Source organism: Plecotus auritus (genome assembly GCF_963455305.1).
Source record: "Plecotus auritus genome assembly, chromosome: 7".
Lineage (NCBI taxonomy): Eukaryota > Metazoa > Chordata > Mammalia > Chiroptera > Vespertilionidae > Plecotus > Plecotus auritus.
In genome coordinates, this window is record NC_137774.1 from 90,107,081 (window position 1) to 90,121,807 (window position 14,727).

Sequence of the window (14,727 nt, forward strand, 5' to 3'; positions counted from 1 at the left end):
CTGGGTTTAGTGACAATGGAGGTGGAACCCGGGGTAATTCCTAGACTTTGGCCTCAGAATCCCAGGGGAGCTGGCGACCAGACCTGGGCTCCACCCAGCATCTCACTCACATTTGTGGGGACAGTGTTGGGGAAATGCATCATCACCAAAACCGTAACAGTAGGTTTTAGGAAACACACAGGATTGTGTTGGAGTGGGATAGTCCTCAGATCCTGGAGGTCTTCCTGTAGGAGGAAGCCTTGAGTGGTGCCTTTATTTTTTTATTTTTTTTTAAATATATTTTATTGATTTTTTACAGAGAGGAAGGGAGCGGGATAGAGAGTTAGAAACATCGATGAGAGAGAAACATCGATCAGCTGCCTCCTGCACACCCCCTACTGGGGATGTGCCCGCAACCAAGGTACATGCCCTTGACCGGAATCGAACCTGGGACCTTTCAGTCCGCAGGCCGACGCTCTATCCACTGAGCCAAACCGGTTAGGGCTTGAGTGGTGCCTTTAAATCAGGGAGGAAGCTGCCACTGAGGATAAGACCAGCCCCAGGCAACCCCAAGGTTGCTTTATCAGATAAGGTTTGGGGGAGACCAGAAAATCAGCAAAGACTCCCACTTTCAGATGCTAGAGGGAGTAGGAAGTCACGTCCCAGCCCCACCAAACGCCTGACACGCCTGACATTGTCATGAGGACGGGCAGGGGCCTCCACCCAGTGGGGCTCCGCTGAGGACAGGGGCTCAGAAAGGAAGTGACTTGGCCAAAGTTATCTGACTAAAAAAGGGGGCCTACACTGCCTCCAGCTCCACCTTAGTGACCTCGAGGGCTGGCAGGGAAGATGCATTGTGGCTACAGAGCATGGAACAGGAAGAGGGTGGCCAGTCAGACAGAACTGAGTGGAGAGCTCATTGCTGGTGAGGGCATCAAGAAAGCTCCTGCCCTGGCCAATTTGGCTCAGTGGATAGAGCGTTGGCCTGTGGACTGAGGGGTCCCGGGTTCGATTCCGGTCAAGGGCATGTGCCTTGGTTGCGGGCACATCCCCAGTGGGGAGTGTGCAGGAGGCAGCTGATTGATGTTTCTAACTCTCTGTCCCTCTCCCTCTCCTTCTCCCTTCCTCTCTATAAAATATCAATAAAATATATTTAAAAAAAAAAAAGAAAAGAAAAAGAAAGCTCCTGATGGAGGAGCCTTTGCACTAGGCCTTCAGGCGGTGGAGGGGGGATTCCCTGGGAAGGTGGTGGGTGTGGGACAGGCACTGCTGGCAGAGGGAGGGAGAGGGCAGAGGGAGAACTGGCTGGCACCCCGGGTGATGGTGCCACCACGTGGAGGCTGAGCCAGTCCCCACCTCCATCCCCAGATGAGTGTGGTATTGTGGCCCAGATCTCCGAGCCCTTGGCTGCTGCGGACATCCCCGCCTACTACATCAGTACTTTCAAGTTCGACCACGCACTGGTGAGTGTCCACGCTGGCCCCGGGGCAGGGGGGCCGGCTCCAGGGGCTCACGGGTTTGCTGCCTCCTGCCCTTCCAGGTACCAGAAGAAAACATTCACGGCGTCATCAGCGCCCTGAAAGTCAGCCAAGCAGAGAAGCATTAGAAGGGTCTCACTCCTCCTTCCGCCCCTGCCCGACGATTCTTCTTGCAGTGTTTCTCAACAGACTGGAAAATCTGCCCCAGGTCCCCCAAAGAAGGGGCCTCAGAGGCACCCCCAATTGCTGACTTTGCCAGGCCTGGGCCCAGGCCAGGGCCTCCCCATGTCCTCCCTTCCCAGAGCCTCCAGAGAACCCCCCGTGCCCCCCCACCCCCACTCCAGAAAATGATGTCTGAGGCCCAGGGAGCCGATGAGCTGACCCGCCTCCTCACCCGGCCTCTCCCACGGCCAGGGGCAGACACTGACGCAAGCTGGCACCTCCTACAAGACACTGGGGTGCCAGTTCGCATGTTATCTTGGGGAGCAGGCTGAGCAGGACTGAGTTCATGGAGCCTGGGGAGGCCCCGGTGAGGGGACAAGCTGGATACTGTGGTTGCTGGTCTCTGGATCCATCAGCTCAGGGCTGGTTCCCAGAGTGGAGGCCAGTGGGCGGCCCTGGCGACACATGCTGGTGAGGCTCCGGCAGAGCTCGAGTGGGGCCCCGAGCTGGGGAGGACCCGTGCCACCCAGAACCTCGCCTGCCAACCACAGGGCTTGTGCCCCGACTCCCAGCAAGACTGCCAAGGGGGCCCTGTCCAGACTCTCCCCACCACAAGCACTGACTCCTGGGAGGTGGTGCCTGGGAGACCCACCAGCCTAGGGTGTGAGCTCCTGTCCCCTCTGCTTTCCCTGGACCCTACTCAGGAGGCGGAGCCTCGGCTTCCCAGCATTCTGGGCCTGGGGTTTCTTAGGTCACCCCCTTCTCCCCAACAGTTGACTAGACCAGCACAGGCTCCCTTGTTGTCCTGTCTCCTCCCTTGCCTCGCTTTGGGGGACATAGAAGGCCTCTGCCCCCAACTCACCTGCCTGCCCGCCCCTCGGTTCTGGGCCTGGCATTCATGAGTACTTGATCTGGGAGGCAGCTTAACTGAGCCTTAATAGAGAAAACGTACTTTGTTTTAGTTTCGTATTTAATGTATTTGTGCCCAGGCTGAGGTTGGCAGCCGTTGCTAGAGACAGGGCCTGCTGAGTTGCCTGGGGACCAGAGGCCCAATGTCACTTGGCTGGTGCCCTGTGGCTCCAGGAACAGGCATGAGAGCTGGGCCCTGGCCCTCCCTGGAGCAGGACCCTGGGAGCAGAGGTCTGTTACTAGACGGGCCCCGGGCGCCACACAGGGCTGCCCCGCCGGGCCCAATGACAGGTACCCGGGCAGCTATGGTTCTGAGTGTCGGGACCCGAGGGCCACAGGGAGGCGGACAGCCAGGTGGCAGGCAGCTGAGGCAGGCGTGTTCCCCTGGAAGCTTCGCAGGCAAAATGGGGTGAGCCCCAGCCTCCTCTCTACCGGGGGTGCTTTCTGCGTGCGAAGGGCCCGCCGTGGCCGCTGCCCTGCTGTTGCTCTTCCTTGGCCATCAGCTGACTCGCGCTGTCTCGGAGGAGGAGGGCCGTTATCTGGGTCTGGTGAGGGGCTGCGTGAGCTGTGTGGGACCCTTCGTGCCCTGGAGGCCCCCGGTGCAGTAGCTGTGCAGCTGGATCCTGGCAGATCTCGGGGCTCATGCACTGCGTAGGAACCCACCTTTTTTTCTTAAGTTAATTCATTTTGCACAAAACTCCGTAACAACCAAAACATGTAACTTGTTTGCTGGTTCCAAAATGGGGGTGGCCAAGTGGCTAGGGCGGCACTTGAAGCCCCGAGTCCCCTTTCTGTCGTTGGAAGGCCTTGGTTTTCTGAGGCGCACCTCTCCCAGCCCCTTCCTGTCCGTCCCCCTAATCACGTCACTTGACCTTTTTCTCCTTCCCGAGCAAGTGTGTAGGCCCCGTGACCCCAGAAATGCGTGCTCCCCAGACCCCTAGGGCGTATCTCTTGTACACACGTATAAATACCTGTGTTTTATGTTGATATAGATATATACTGTAAATAGCATATATACTTGAGCAATATATATGTTAATATATACTGTGTGGCCACGCACATGCGTGTGTGTGCGGTACGTGGACGCAGACCCCACTGTGTGTGTGCGTGTGCGTGTGCGTGTGCGTGTGTGTGTGTGCGCGCCTCCGCCCGCCGTGTCTGCTGTGCACACAGGCACGTTTGAGCCACCGTGTATTTTTAATTCGAGTATATAGGCAATATGACTTTGCGAGAAGCCGGCTGCTGCCTCAGCCCTGACTTGACAGAAAAACAAAACCAGCAGCCCAGGGGCTGAGCCCAGAGGGGGCATCGAGGGTTTCTCCCCCTTCTTTCTTGAAAGCTGGGTTCAGCCCCTTCCTGAACTCCCATCTCCATGGCCAAGACCCTTGACGCCCTTGAATTTCAAGATGGTAGAGGCCAGAGGAGGCGTGGAACAGAACAGCCCCCTTCCCAGCTCGCCCGCCTGCTGGACTCATGGCCTGACCCCCTCGCCTGGCTCCGTTCATGCTGACGGCTCACCTGGTTGATCTCGCCTGCAGCTTAGATAGAAGCCTCGGGTTCTTTTCCAGGTCTCCTCCTGGGCTGGCCCTGTCCAACTGAGCAAGGCCCTGTGTGTGCCCTGACGTGTATCCAGGGAGGGGATGGGGCACCTTCCACCCGGAAACCCGCCCTTTATTTCCCAGTCCCGGTCCTGCTGTGTGAAGAGGCCATGGAGGCCGAGCAGGCATGTCCTCGGGTCTGTGTGTGCCTGTGGTTAGCAGGGTCTGTGGTTTGGTGTCCACAGCATTGGGAGTGTGGGAGTGAGCATTTTTCCCCCAGTGGCCAGCTGCTCGCCCCCCTCCCAGGCTCTCCTTGGAGGGAGCATGTGCCCAGGCCTGCCATAGAGGTGGCCCTGAGGGTTTCTTGGCTCTGGCTGGTGGGCATGCAGCAGGGGAGAAAAGCTGGGCTTGTGGGCAGAGCTGCCTCAGGGGGAGCAGGCAGGCCCTATGTCTTTGCTGTGGTGCCACTCCCTGGAAAGAAAAGCTCAAACTGTCTAATGCCACCCTCGCCCCTTGCCCACCCCACCCCCACCATACACAACAGTGAGGAGAGGGAGGGAGGGGGCACCATGACCACGCCTTCTCCCTCGTCCACAGTTGTGAAAGCCTGCCTCTGCTCCGTCCTCAGCCTGGGCTCCCCTGGCTCCTGGGAAACTCCTGCCCCTTCAGCCCCCAGTCCTGACCCAGCAAAGTCGGGCAGTGCCAGCTCTGCACCTCCTTCCTCCCCAGGAGTCTCAGAGCCCTGCAGGAGGTGCCATCCAGGCCACTGCCCTCAGCTCAGGGTACACACCCAAGCTGGAGAGGCATGCAGACCTCCCCTCCCCAAGATTCAGGGGGTTGAGAGCCCCCCAGCACCAGCATTCTCCCCCTCCTCCCACCTCCAGGCCCCTGGTGGGCAGGGAAGGAGCCAGGTGACCCAGAGCTGCCCACCAGGCTCCGGCAGCACGGCCTCGGGGACCAGTGTAGTCTGATGGGGCTTGTCCCTTTGAGATGACAGAATGCCATGGAAGTCAGAGCTGGGAGGGGCCAGGCCAGTGTTCAAGCCAAGGTACCATTTGCCTGATAATCGATAATAAGCCTGCCTGTCCACCACCGGTCCCTCCTGGCCACATTTCCCCACAGCCACCTGGCCACCTTTCTGAGCCTCTGGATCCGGATGTGGGACAAGGGCCCTTCACAGCCCCAGCTAAGAGAAGCCACGTTGGGGATCTATCTCCCTGTTGACAGCAGAGCACGCCAGCCCTGAGAAATTGTTGATGCCACTTCCTGAGTGGACACTGGGTTGGGGGTAGGAAGAAAACACCCCCAATGTATCTGTGCCGCTGTAAGTCAGGGCGGGGGAGCCATGGAGTTGGTGGTCAGCTTGAGAGGAGCTTTGGGCAAGAGGATGGGAAGACTGGCTTTTCAGGCATCCCAGCTGCCGTGCTAAGGGCGAGGCCTAGAGCAGGCAGGAGCCCTCCGTTCAGAGGCCGCCTGGGAGGGGAGCCAACCAAGACGCCAGCGGAAGGCCAGCTTGGGAGGAGTGGCCCAGGGTTGTCGCAAGGAGAGTTGAGCCCTGGTATAGCTGGATCTCAGAGCTCATCCCAGGTTTGGTTAGTTTTTTTGTTTGTTTTGTTTTCCAAAGGACACCCTTAATTGTCTGTCATACCATTTGCACAGATCGAGGAGGGAAGACGGGTGGGCTGCGGCCTTCAGCTTTCACATTCGCACCCTCCTGTGAAGCCTGCTGTATTGGGAAGGTGACGACGGGGCCTGTTGGCTAAGATAGCTGCTTGTCCTTGGGGCTCATGGCACCGGGGGTGGGGTGGCCTGGCCCGTGGCACCCATGGGCAGCCTGGTGGTGAGGGAGTGTGTGGCTCTTGGTTCAAGGGGATGGGAGGCTGTGAGAGTCAGGACACTGGTCTGTGCACAGCCACACATGTTTGCACTTACACATGATGTGTGCGTATGTGCTGTGTCATACACATTAGTGTGTGTAAGAGCATGTGTGCAGGGTTCGAATCAGAACTAAAGGGCTGCCTCACTCAGTGTTTTGAGGCCTTGGTAGCATTCTAACCTGTGGCCATGTGCGGAGAGGGTGGAGGCAGACCTGGAAGTGCTGCCCAGCCACTTGGCTTTGTTAGCACTGCCCTGTGGTTGGGGCAGAGGTGTCCCCTGCGGGGACTCTGTCCGCACAGCCAGCCTGAAAGCCTGGGCCTGCCGAGCTGCCACCTCAGAAGCATCGAGTCCTGAGGTCAGTCTCACAGGGAGAGCTGTGGGTGCTGGGCCCGCACCTGCTGGGCTCCTCCGGGAAGGACATCCAGCAACATTGGAGACCAGGGGTCAGGGGAGCAGAAAGGTGAAAAACAGGCCAAATTCAGATTCCAAGACAGAGACGAAGCTCATTGCGTTTTCTGTCCATTGCCTCAGTTTACCTATTTATATTTAGAAAATGGTCCAGGAAGAACTGAGCAGGTTTGGCTCCAAAACTGGGGTAGGGGCAGTGAACAAGCCCTCTTGTTACTCTATGCCAAAATCATTTCCGTTATCCTGAGATGGGGCGCGTGGATGCTGGATGCACAGTGGGGCTCTGAGGGGCCTCCGCCTGCCCAGGGCTTCATCTTGGGGAACCTAGCCCTCATGGCATGCCCAGGTCACCAGCAGTAGCAGTGGCACCTGCCTCTGGCCCTGGCCCTGGGCGAGGGGAGAAGTGGGCAGCCCTACACCAAGGCCCCTCACGCTGACTTTGTTGAAGAAAAAAGAACCCTCGAGATTCATGTACTGTATGATGGAGAGAAAAACGTACCTAATGTTCCCCAAAAAAGACAGTATATTTTGTACTTTGTAAAGTGTTAATTAAAATGGAGAAAACAATGATGTCGGCTAACAGCTGTCTTTGTTCAGATCCAGGGCCACCACTCATCTCCCCTTTCTCCATACCGTGGTCTGGGGAGCGCAGGCCAGGGGCTGGGGGGAAGCAGGAAAGCCTTCCAGTCCAACACCCAGAATCGGAGAGGGAACAGCCCCCAGAGCGAGAGGGGTGTATTAGTTACCGGGTGCTTGCGGAATAAGTTGCCCCACACTTAATGCTTGAAATGGTTATTTGTATGCCACGGTTTCTGTGGGTGGGAATTCGGGAGCGTTCGGCAGTCCAGCTCAGCCCCTCACGAGGCTGCAGTCTGAAGGTTTGGCTGGGATGGAGGATCCCTTCCAAGGTGGTTCCTTCACATGGCTGGGCTGGCAGGAGGCCTCCAACCCGCTCCCCGCGTCTCCCCATAGGACTGCTCCAGTGTCCTCACCATGTGGGGCCTGGCTTCCCTTGGAGCACAGGGTTCAGGGGCCAAGGCTAGTGTTTTCTCCCCTAGCCTCAACCCACGCACCGTCACCACTCTCCACCCCGCTGATTTGACACAGGAGGAGACCACACAAAGAGGTGAAAACCAAGAGGCCAAGACCATGGGCCATCTCAGAGACTGGCTGCAACACCCACCATTCGTTCCCCAGCCTCTGGCAGAGGTGGGCCTGGGGGTCAGGGCAGGTCAGGGCCCTGCTGGTGATGGGGAGGATCAGCATCCCCCCCACAGATGCGCTTGACGTTTGGCTCTTGTCCCGTTGGCAGGAGGCCTGAGATCAGCAGGTCCTGGGACTTGGACACCCTTCACCCTGTCCTCTGATGTTTTCCATGGAGGGCAGGTGTGAGCAGGGCAGGACTCTGCCTGCCCTCGGCCCACCGACCCCAGTCCCCACCCACCTCCCCCACAGGAGCAGCAGCACTGGAGATGGGAGTGGAGATGGGGCTGGAGCACCCATGCACCCCCCTGAGCCCAGGGAAGCTCTGGCTACTGTGGACCTCAGGCCCGGACATCAGATTCAACTGGGTCCCCAGCTCCGGGCCCAGGTCTGGCACTGCCTGGGTGACCGTGAATGTGAGTAAGGGGCGGGAAGGGAGGCCTTTGCAGCTGGTTGGAGAGTATGGGGGCAATGAAGAGTCCCCATGGATGTCATGGCTCCAGAGAGGTATCTGCAGAACAGAAACATAAAATGGTTTGTTATGCTACTTACATCTTAGTTTTTTGAAAAAATGAATGTGGTAGAAAATACAACAGGTGTGGATGCACAGCATGAAGGACGGCCAAGAAAGAAATGTTTGTTATTTGACCGCTCTCTGCAGTTAAAGAAGGTTCCTGTAAACACAGTGAAGCTCAGCATGGAGGAGGAGGAGGAGGAGTGAGATGAAGGGAAGAACATGGAGGTCCTTACCTTGCAAAGATTGGTAGTGGAGCATCTCCTTTGAGATGTTTTTCCAAGAGTTCCACCTGAGCTGAACCAGCAGAAGCTGTCTGCTAGACCTGCAGCCCATGTCTGCACACTGGAGAGCCCCGGGCGCAGAGGGTCCTAAAGGGGGAGAGGCCTGTAGAAGCAGCAGGGAGCCCCTAGCTGGCCTGTGGGAAACAGCCACACTGGATTCAGGAAAAGAAATATTCAGTGTCTTGGAACTCAAGATTACAGTGTGTGACAGTTTACATGATAAAAGTGTCAAAGTTAAAAATTAAATGAATGCCTCAACAATTCCACTCGTTGAAAATTTGAAAACATTCACACAAATGCTTGTGTGGGAATGTTCAAAAAAATATAAAGTTGGGCCAACATAAAACTGACACATGAATGTTTTGGCATTATTCACAATAACACAAAAGTGGAACCAACCGACATATTCATCAGCTGGCAAATGAGTAACCAATGTGGTATATAAAAAAGAAACAAAAAGGAGCCTCCCCAGATGACCCCCTGGTCCAGCCAGGGTTGAAAAGCCAGGGTGAAGGGTACAGTCTGCCCACGGCTGTCATGAACTCCCCCTCCTGGGCAGCTCTGGGCAGGTGGCCTCAGTTGGAGGTCGACCAGAGGCAGCCAGGCCCCAGATGCACAAGCTGGAACAGACACCTCCTCACCACTGCGTCTCAGCATTGGCAGGGCCTGGAGTGCGGTGGGTGCCCAGGAGTACGGATACATTCCCCTCAAGCCTCTGCATCACCTTCAACATTCTCAAGCTGGAATGAAGGTCGACAGCTGCAGCTGTGGGACATCCTAAGGCCATGAACCTGAACTTGTTTTTAGCTCCAAGGTGGACTCCAACCGGGCATTGTCTGATGGTCATGGCCTTGTGTTCCCTGGTCTCCTGGCACCTCAGCTGCATTAAGCTCCCAGAGGGATAGCAAAACTTTTCTCTGCTCCCCCAGGGGCAACCTCCCCACCACCAGCTACAGCCCACCTGCTGGCCTCCCTAGCAACACATCAACTCCTAGTGTGAGGAGGTGACAACAGTCTGGATTTATCCTTTTAAACTTGACTGCTGAGCATGCACCTCCGTGTGGCCCAAGATCTGAGAAAAGCACAGCTAGTACTCCCGACATGGTCTCCGGCTCAAGTTTAACCTCGGCTGCTGCTGCTCCATGTTCAATAGCAAGGCTTGTGTGAAAGGCCAGGATGTTGTTGTTCATCCTCACCCCAGGATATATTTTTAAAAATATTTTTTTATTGATTTCAGAGAGGAAAGGAGAGGAAGAGAGATAGAAAGAAACATCAATGAGAGAGAACCATTGATTGGCTGCCTCCTGTACACCCCGCATTGGGGTTTGAGCCCATAACCCACGCAATGCCTGAGCAGGAATCAAACCGTGACCTCCTGGTTCATAGGTTGACACTCAACCACTGAGCCATGTTGCAGGGCCCTCGGCCCACTGACCCCAATCCCCTTTGAGATGTTCCCACCCACCTCCCCCACAGAAGCAGCACTGGAGATGGGGCTGGAGCACCCATGCACCCCCGAGCCCAAGGAAGCTCTGGCTACTGTGGAGCTCAGGCCCGGACATCACAGATTCATCTGGGTCCCCAGCTCCATTGATTCCCACCCCACTCCCCCATTGATTTTTAGAGTAAAAGGGAGGAGAGAGGGGGAGAGAGAGAGAGTGATTGGTTGCACCTCAACTGGGCCAGGGATCAAACCTGCAACCCAGGTTTGCCCTTAACTGGTAATGAAACCCACGACCCTTTGGTGCACAGGCCAACCACTGAACCATACGGGCCTGGGATTTTTTGTTTCATACTCACCTAAGAATATTTTTCCATTGATTTTTATTTTTTTAATGTATTTTTTTTTATTGAGTTCAGAGAGGAAGGGGAGGGAGAGACAGAAACATCAATGATGAGAACCATGGATTGGCTGCATCCTGCACGCCCCCTACTAAGATTGAGCCCACAACACAGGCATGTGCCCTGATCGGGAATCAAACTGCGTGTGACCTCCTGGTTCGTAGGTTGATGCTCAACCAGAGAGCCACATCGGCCGGGCTCCATTGATTTTGAGAGAGTGTGGGAGGGGGAGAGACAGAGAAACACTGATGTGAGAGACAAACTGACTAGTTGCCTCCCTCACACGCCCCAACTTGGCCTGGGGATTGAGACTGCAACTGAGGTACGTGCCCTTGACCGGAACCAGGACCCTTCAGTCCTTGGGCTCTATCCACTGAACCAAACCAAGTAGGACTGGGGTTTCTAATTTATTCTTTGATTTGAGAGAGAGAGGGAGAGAAACGTCCATTTGTTCCACTTATTAGTGCACTCATTGGTTAATTCCTTAGTTGGGGCAACCTGAGTCCGAGGGCAGCTGGGGAATGCACCTGGGAGAGAGAAAGGCACGAGTAGGGGTTAGAGAAGGGGTAAGCCCCTGGGGTCTCATCGCAGGGCAGGGCAGGTCCTGCGGTGATGGCTGCCTTGTGGGGACCAGTGCTGGGTGCTACCCCCAAGACCATCTGACAGGGTATGTCCCTCAGCAGACTGCATGGTTAAACGGAGGTGCTCAATCAGTTCTGATGCAGCCGCTGTGAGAAGGGCCCTCAGAATGGTCTAAGCAGCTCCCTTGCTGGTCAGGAGGGGCCTGGCCCCTTCAGGTGCCAGGGCCGTTCTTCACCACTGGGGCATGTGGTACTCGGCCCAGCCAGGAGCTTTAGGAAGGAAAATGACAACTCGTTTTCAATTTTATTTCAAGTTTATGGAAAAGCCTTGCTGTAAGAACATAAGAACTGGACCCCACAAAGAAGTGAGCCCAGGTCAGAGGTCCTGGGGCCGCTCCCCCAGACACTACATGGCTGCTTCTTGCTGCCTCAGGTCACAGCAATCTGCTCAGTGACAATTCCACTTTAAGCTGCAATTGTCTTGACATCACCCATCTCCTTGTGCTTTATTTTTCCCCACAGCCCACACAACCATCTAACGCACTTTGCATTCTGCTTGTTTATTGTCCACTTTGCCCCCTAAAATGTGAGTTCCATGAGACCTGCTTACAGAAATTTTTGTTACCATGACTGAGTGTGATAAACAGCCCCTGGCACACAGGGGCACACAGTCTGTACTTGAATGAATGAATAAAAGGAAAGGGACACAAGGCGACAGTGAAAGCGAGCTGTGACATGATTACCAGTTGTTTTTTCTGTCTCCCCCCCCCACCCCGCCACACACACACACCTTTGAGAGGCAGGAGGTATAGTTTACATCACAGGACGGGGGCCGGATCGTTTGGGGGGTGGGGGTCCTTGCTCTTTACCTCTGTTGGATGGGAACAACAGGGCAAGAATCTTACAAGAAGCATTTCCCCAGGCGGTTTCCTCCTGATACAGGGCAAGCACATATTCTATCCCATTACTGTTTGAGGTCCATCCGAATGGAAATGGGACCACTTGGGCCTCTGGCCTTCCTGCCGCGCAAGCGTTAATAGTCGCTTTTATTTAGGGCGCATACAGAACGTTTAATCCATTCCACCCAGGCATTCGTTCCCTTATATCCTACTTCCATTTGCACGGTGGCGGCAGTGGCCGAGGGCGGCAGTCGCCAACCTTTTGGACCTCACGGACCACTGGTTGGCGACCACTGGCCTAGGGGATCTTGTCCTGTGACATCTACTCCTAAATCTAGTCCTAGCCCATCTTTTGACCTAAAGGCTGAAATATCCAAGTCACTCAAGTTATCTGTAACCAATAACTGGATTACCAGTTATTTTTATACTTCATTATTTTCTTCCAATTGAACTGTGGGAGTAGACCAGCTGTGGGCAAACTACGGCCCGCGGGCCAAATCCGGCCCATTCGGCTGTTCTATCCGGCCCGCGGAGCCGAAAGAGCGGAGGGTTCTCTTGCTCTCCCCTCCGCTCCTTTACTTTGAATTTATATTAGTTCACACAAACACTCCATCCATGCTTTTGTTCCAGCCCTCCGGTCCAGTTTAAGAACCCATTGTGGCCCTCGAGTCAAAAAGTTTGCCCACCCCTGGAGTAGACTGTTTAGAAAATAGTTTTCAAATAGGACTGTCTTCTGCCATATTTTTCACTGGCATCTAGTAGCCTCTTTATCAAATGCCTTTTTGAAAGCTAATCTCTATAAATGATCAAGTAAAATAAGACCTCTCCAGCTCTTAAGAATAAAAATGCAGAAAATAGACTTTATTCCAAAAGAGCTTTTTAAAATATTTTTTTAAAGAATAAGACAAGTTACATTATTCTTTGTTTTCCACAACTTCTCTCTTCAAGACTGGCACTGCAGCCAAGCTTTTGAGGGATGTTCGGAGCCCTCAGCCCCAAGAATCTGGCCTCGATCTTCTTTCCGCGGGGGCTTCTCCACTTCTCCCAGCCAGGCAGTGAGACTGGTTACAAGGCTGCTGACAGCCATGAGCCCATGGGGTGCCGAGCTGGTGCCCACTGTATTTTCAGGGAGAACCCCAATCCAAGCAAAGGATTTCGGCATGTGTCCCACCAGAAAGCTGGCTTTCAGGGTCCACTTTGGGCGGGGGGGACCTGAATGAAAACCCCAGGCCAAAGCCAGCCCGGCTCCCTCAGTCAGGCTGGGCTGCCCGTGCCCACACACGCTCACCACAAGCTCTGCTGCGCTCCGGGGGCTGCAGAAGCCTCCTGAGCACTGCGCTCTGTCAGGCTCCTTTCAAGATCAGACAAAATGCATATCATGAGTGAAGATTTCTTAAGACCAGTTTCTTGGGCCAGACGTGACACCAGAGGCCATCCTGTGCTCCCAGGAAAGAACCAAGACATTGTAATGATCCTCTCCATGCTGGGCCGCACAGCCCTGGGCCCATCTTCCTGCGACCAGCCCGATAAAGGCAGCCCTGATGTGCTGCATTGGCAGGTCTCACTGGAGCAGGGACCATGTCTCCGGACTTCAGTTTGCACCTCCTAAGGGCTTTAGGAGAGAGTGTCACACTTCATGGAGGGCTCTGGTCCTCTCTGAGCCCCATCAGAACCCCGTTGGCTGCCTCTGCTGAGCAATCCAAGTGGTTCTGAGGCCAGGGCAGGCTCACCTGGGTCAGCAGGAGATTCAGATGAATGACTTGGCCAGAGTCACCATGTGATCCACACCACAGGCCACATCCATGGGCTCTCCAGGCATTGTCACCTGAAAAACAAGAGCCAGCACACGGTGAGGGGAAATGGCCAACTGGAGACAGACAGGCTTGGAGGTGGCCCCAGCTGGGCCTGATCCGGGCCCTGCATCTTGGTAGGTGACTTAGCCTCTGAGCCTTGGCTCCCTCCTCTGGGTGATAAATGGGGGCACCTACAACCTACCTGGCAGGTCTGCTGGGCCAAGCAAATGCAATCACCATGGAAAGGGCCATCCCAACTCCCCAACAGGTCACCAGTGGGCGTTACTGTCCAGCCCCCAAGAGGCCACTCGGCACAAGCACGAACCCTGAGTGACATCCCACAGAGGTTAGTCCCTGTGAATGTGACCCCGTCAGATGGCAACACTTGTTCTCCGGCCAGATGTTCAGTAGCCTTTCCTAAAGGTCACCACCGAGGCTCACTAGGGTGCCTGGAAAAACCCTTTCTCCTGTCTCAGGTCCACTTTGGGAACTAGACCCCTGGCCCCGGGTCCTTACCCACTTTGCCTCCAGCTCCAGCCTCAGTGAGTCCTGTCACCCTTGAGGAGGGATGCTGACTGTGTCTCAGAAGGTGCCCAAGGCCTGGCCAGCAGTCCTGCCGACACTGCCCATCCACCCACACTGACAACACTCATCACAGGAAGGCCCAACTCTCAAGGTAACAGCAGACTCCCGGAATATGGAGGCTTCTGTTTGCCATTCATTCATTCATTCATTCATTCATTTAATTAATTTATTTTGGTTAATCCTCACCCAAGGATATTTTTTCTATTGATTTTGTTTTAGAGAGAAAGGGAAACATTGATGTGAGAGAGACACATCAATTGGCTGCTTCCCACATGTGCAAGATGGAACCTGCAATCCAGGTATGTGCCCTTGGCCGGGAATCAAACCTGCAACCCTTCGGTGCACAAGCCGACACACTAACCACTTAGCTACACTGCCCAGGGCCTGCCTGTTTGCCTTTAAAATGACTCATTGTTCACAGCCTGCCATTGGAAATGGGCGTGTCCACTAATCAAGGACTTCCATACCCACATGGCCACTCCAGTTCTCCAGAAAAGGGGCACTTTTCTATTACTATTTTGAATAGGAAATACATTCACATGGCTACAATATAAAATAACATTCAATGAAAAAGAATAAAAAGACATTAAGTACTTTTTACTACCACTATCATCTGCCTCACTCCCTAACCTTGCCTGATGTGGAAACCACTTTTGACTGGTTTCTAATTGTCC

At 54.8% G+C, this 14,727-nt stretch overlaps 3 protein-coding genes across 6 annotated transcripts in view; 2 read left to right on the plus strand and 1 right to left on the minus strand.

Annotated features, from left to right (window-relative positions):
* The window catches only part of CASTOR2 (cytosolic arginine sensor for mTORC1 subunit 2), a 49,750-nt gene extending 46,146 nt beyond the window's left edge, over window positions 1-3,604 (plus strand). The window contains exons 8-9 of the mRNA XM_080678902.1: window positions 1,348-1,442; window positions 1,520-3,604. Coding sequence (XP_080535028.1) covers window positions 1,348-1,442; window positions 1,520-1,585 — 161 coding nt within the window. The 3' untranslated portion in view covers window positions 1,586-3,604. The remainder of the gene's footprint in view (window positions 1-1,347; window positions 1,443-1,519) is intronic.
* The window catches only part of LOC308252953 (general transcription factor II-I repeat domain-containing protein 2), a 583,288-nt gene that overhangs the window by 453,660 nt on the left and 114,901 nt on the right, over window positions 1-14,727 (plus strand). The window lies entirely within an intron of this gene.
* RCC1L (RCC1 like) overlaps window positions 12,511-14,727 on the minus strand; it is a 28,191-nt gene continuing 25,974 nt past the window's right edge. For 2 of the 4 annotated variants that reach the window (XM_080678904.1, XM_080678906.1), the window contains 2 exons: window positions 13,406-13,500; window positions 12,511-13,287 (listed from right to left, as the gene is read on the minus strand). In XM_080678904.1, the coding sequence (XP_080535030.1) occupies window positions 13,423-13,500 (78 nt within the window). In that variant the 3' untranslated portion in view covers window positions 12,511-13,287; window positions 13,406-13,422. Of the gene's footprint in view, window positions 13,501-14,727 lie in introns of all 4 variants that reach the window. The other 2 variants (XM_080678905.1, XM_080678903.1) reach the window with 2 other exon arrangements.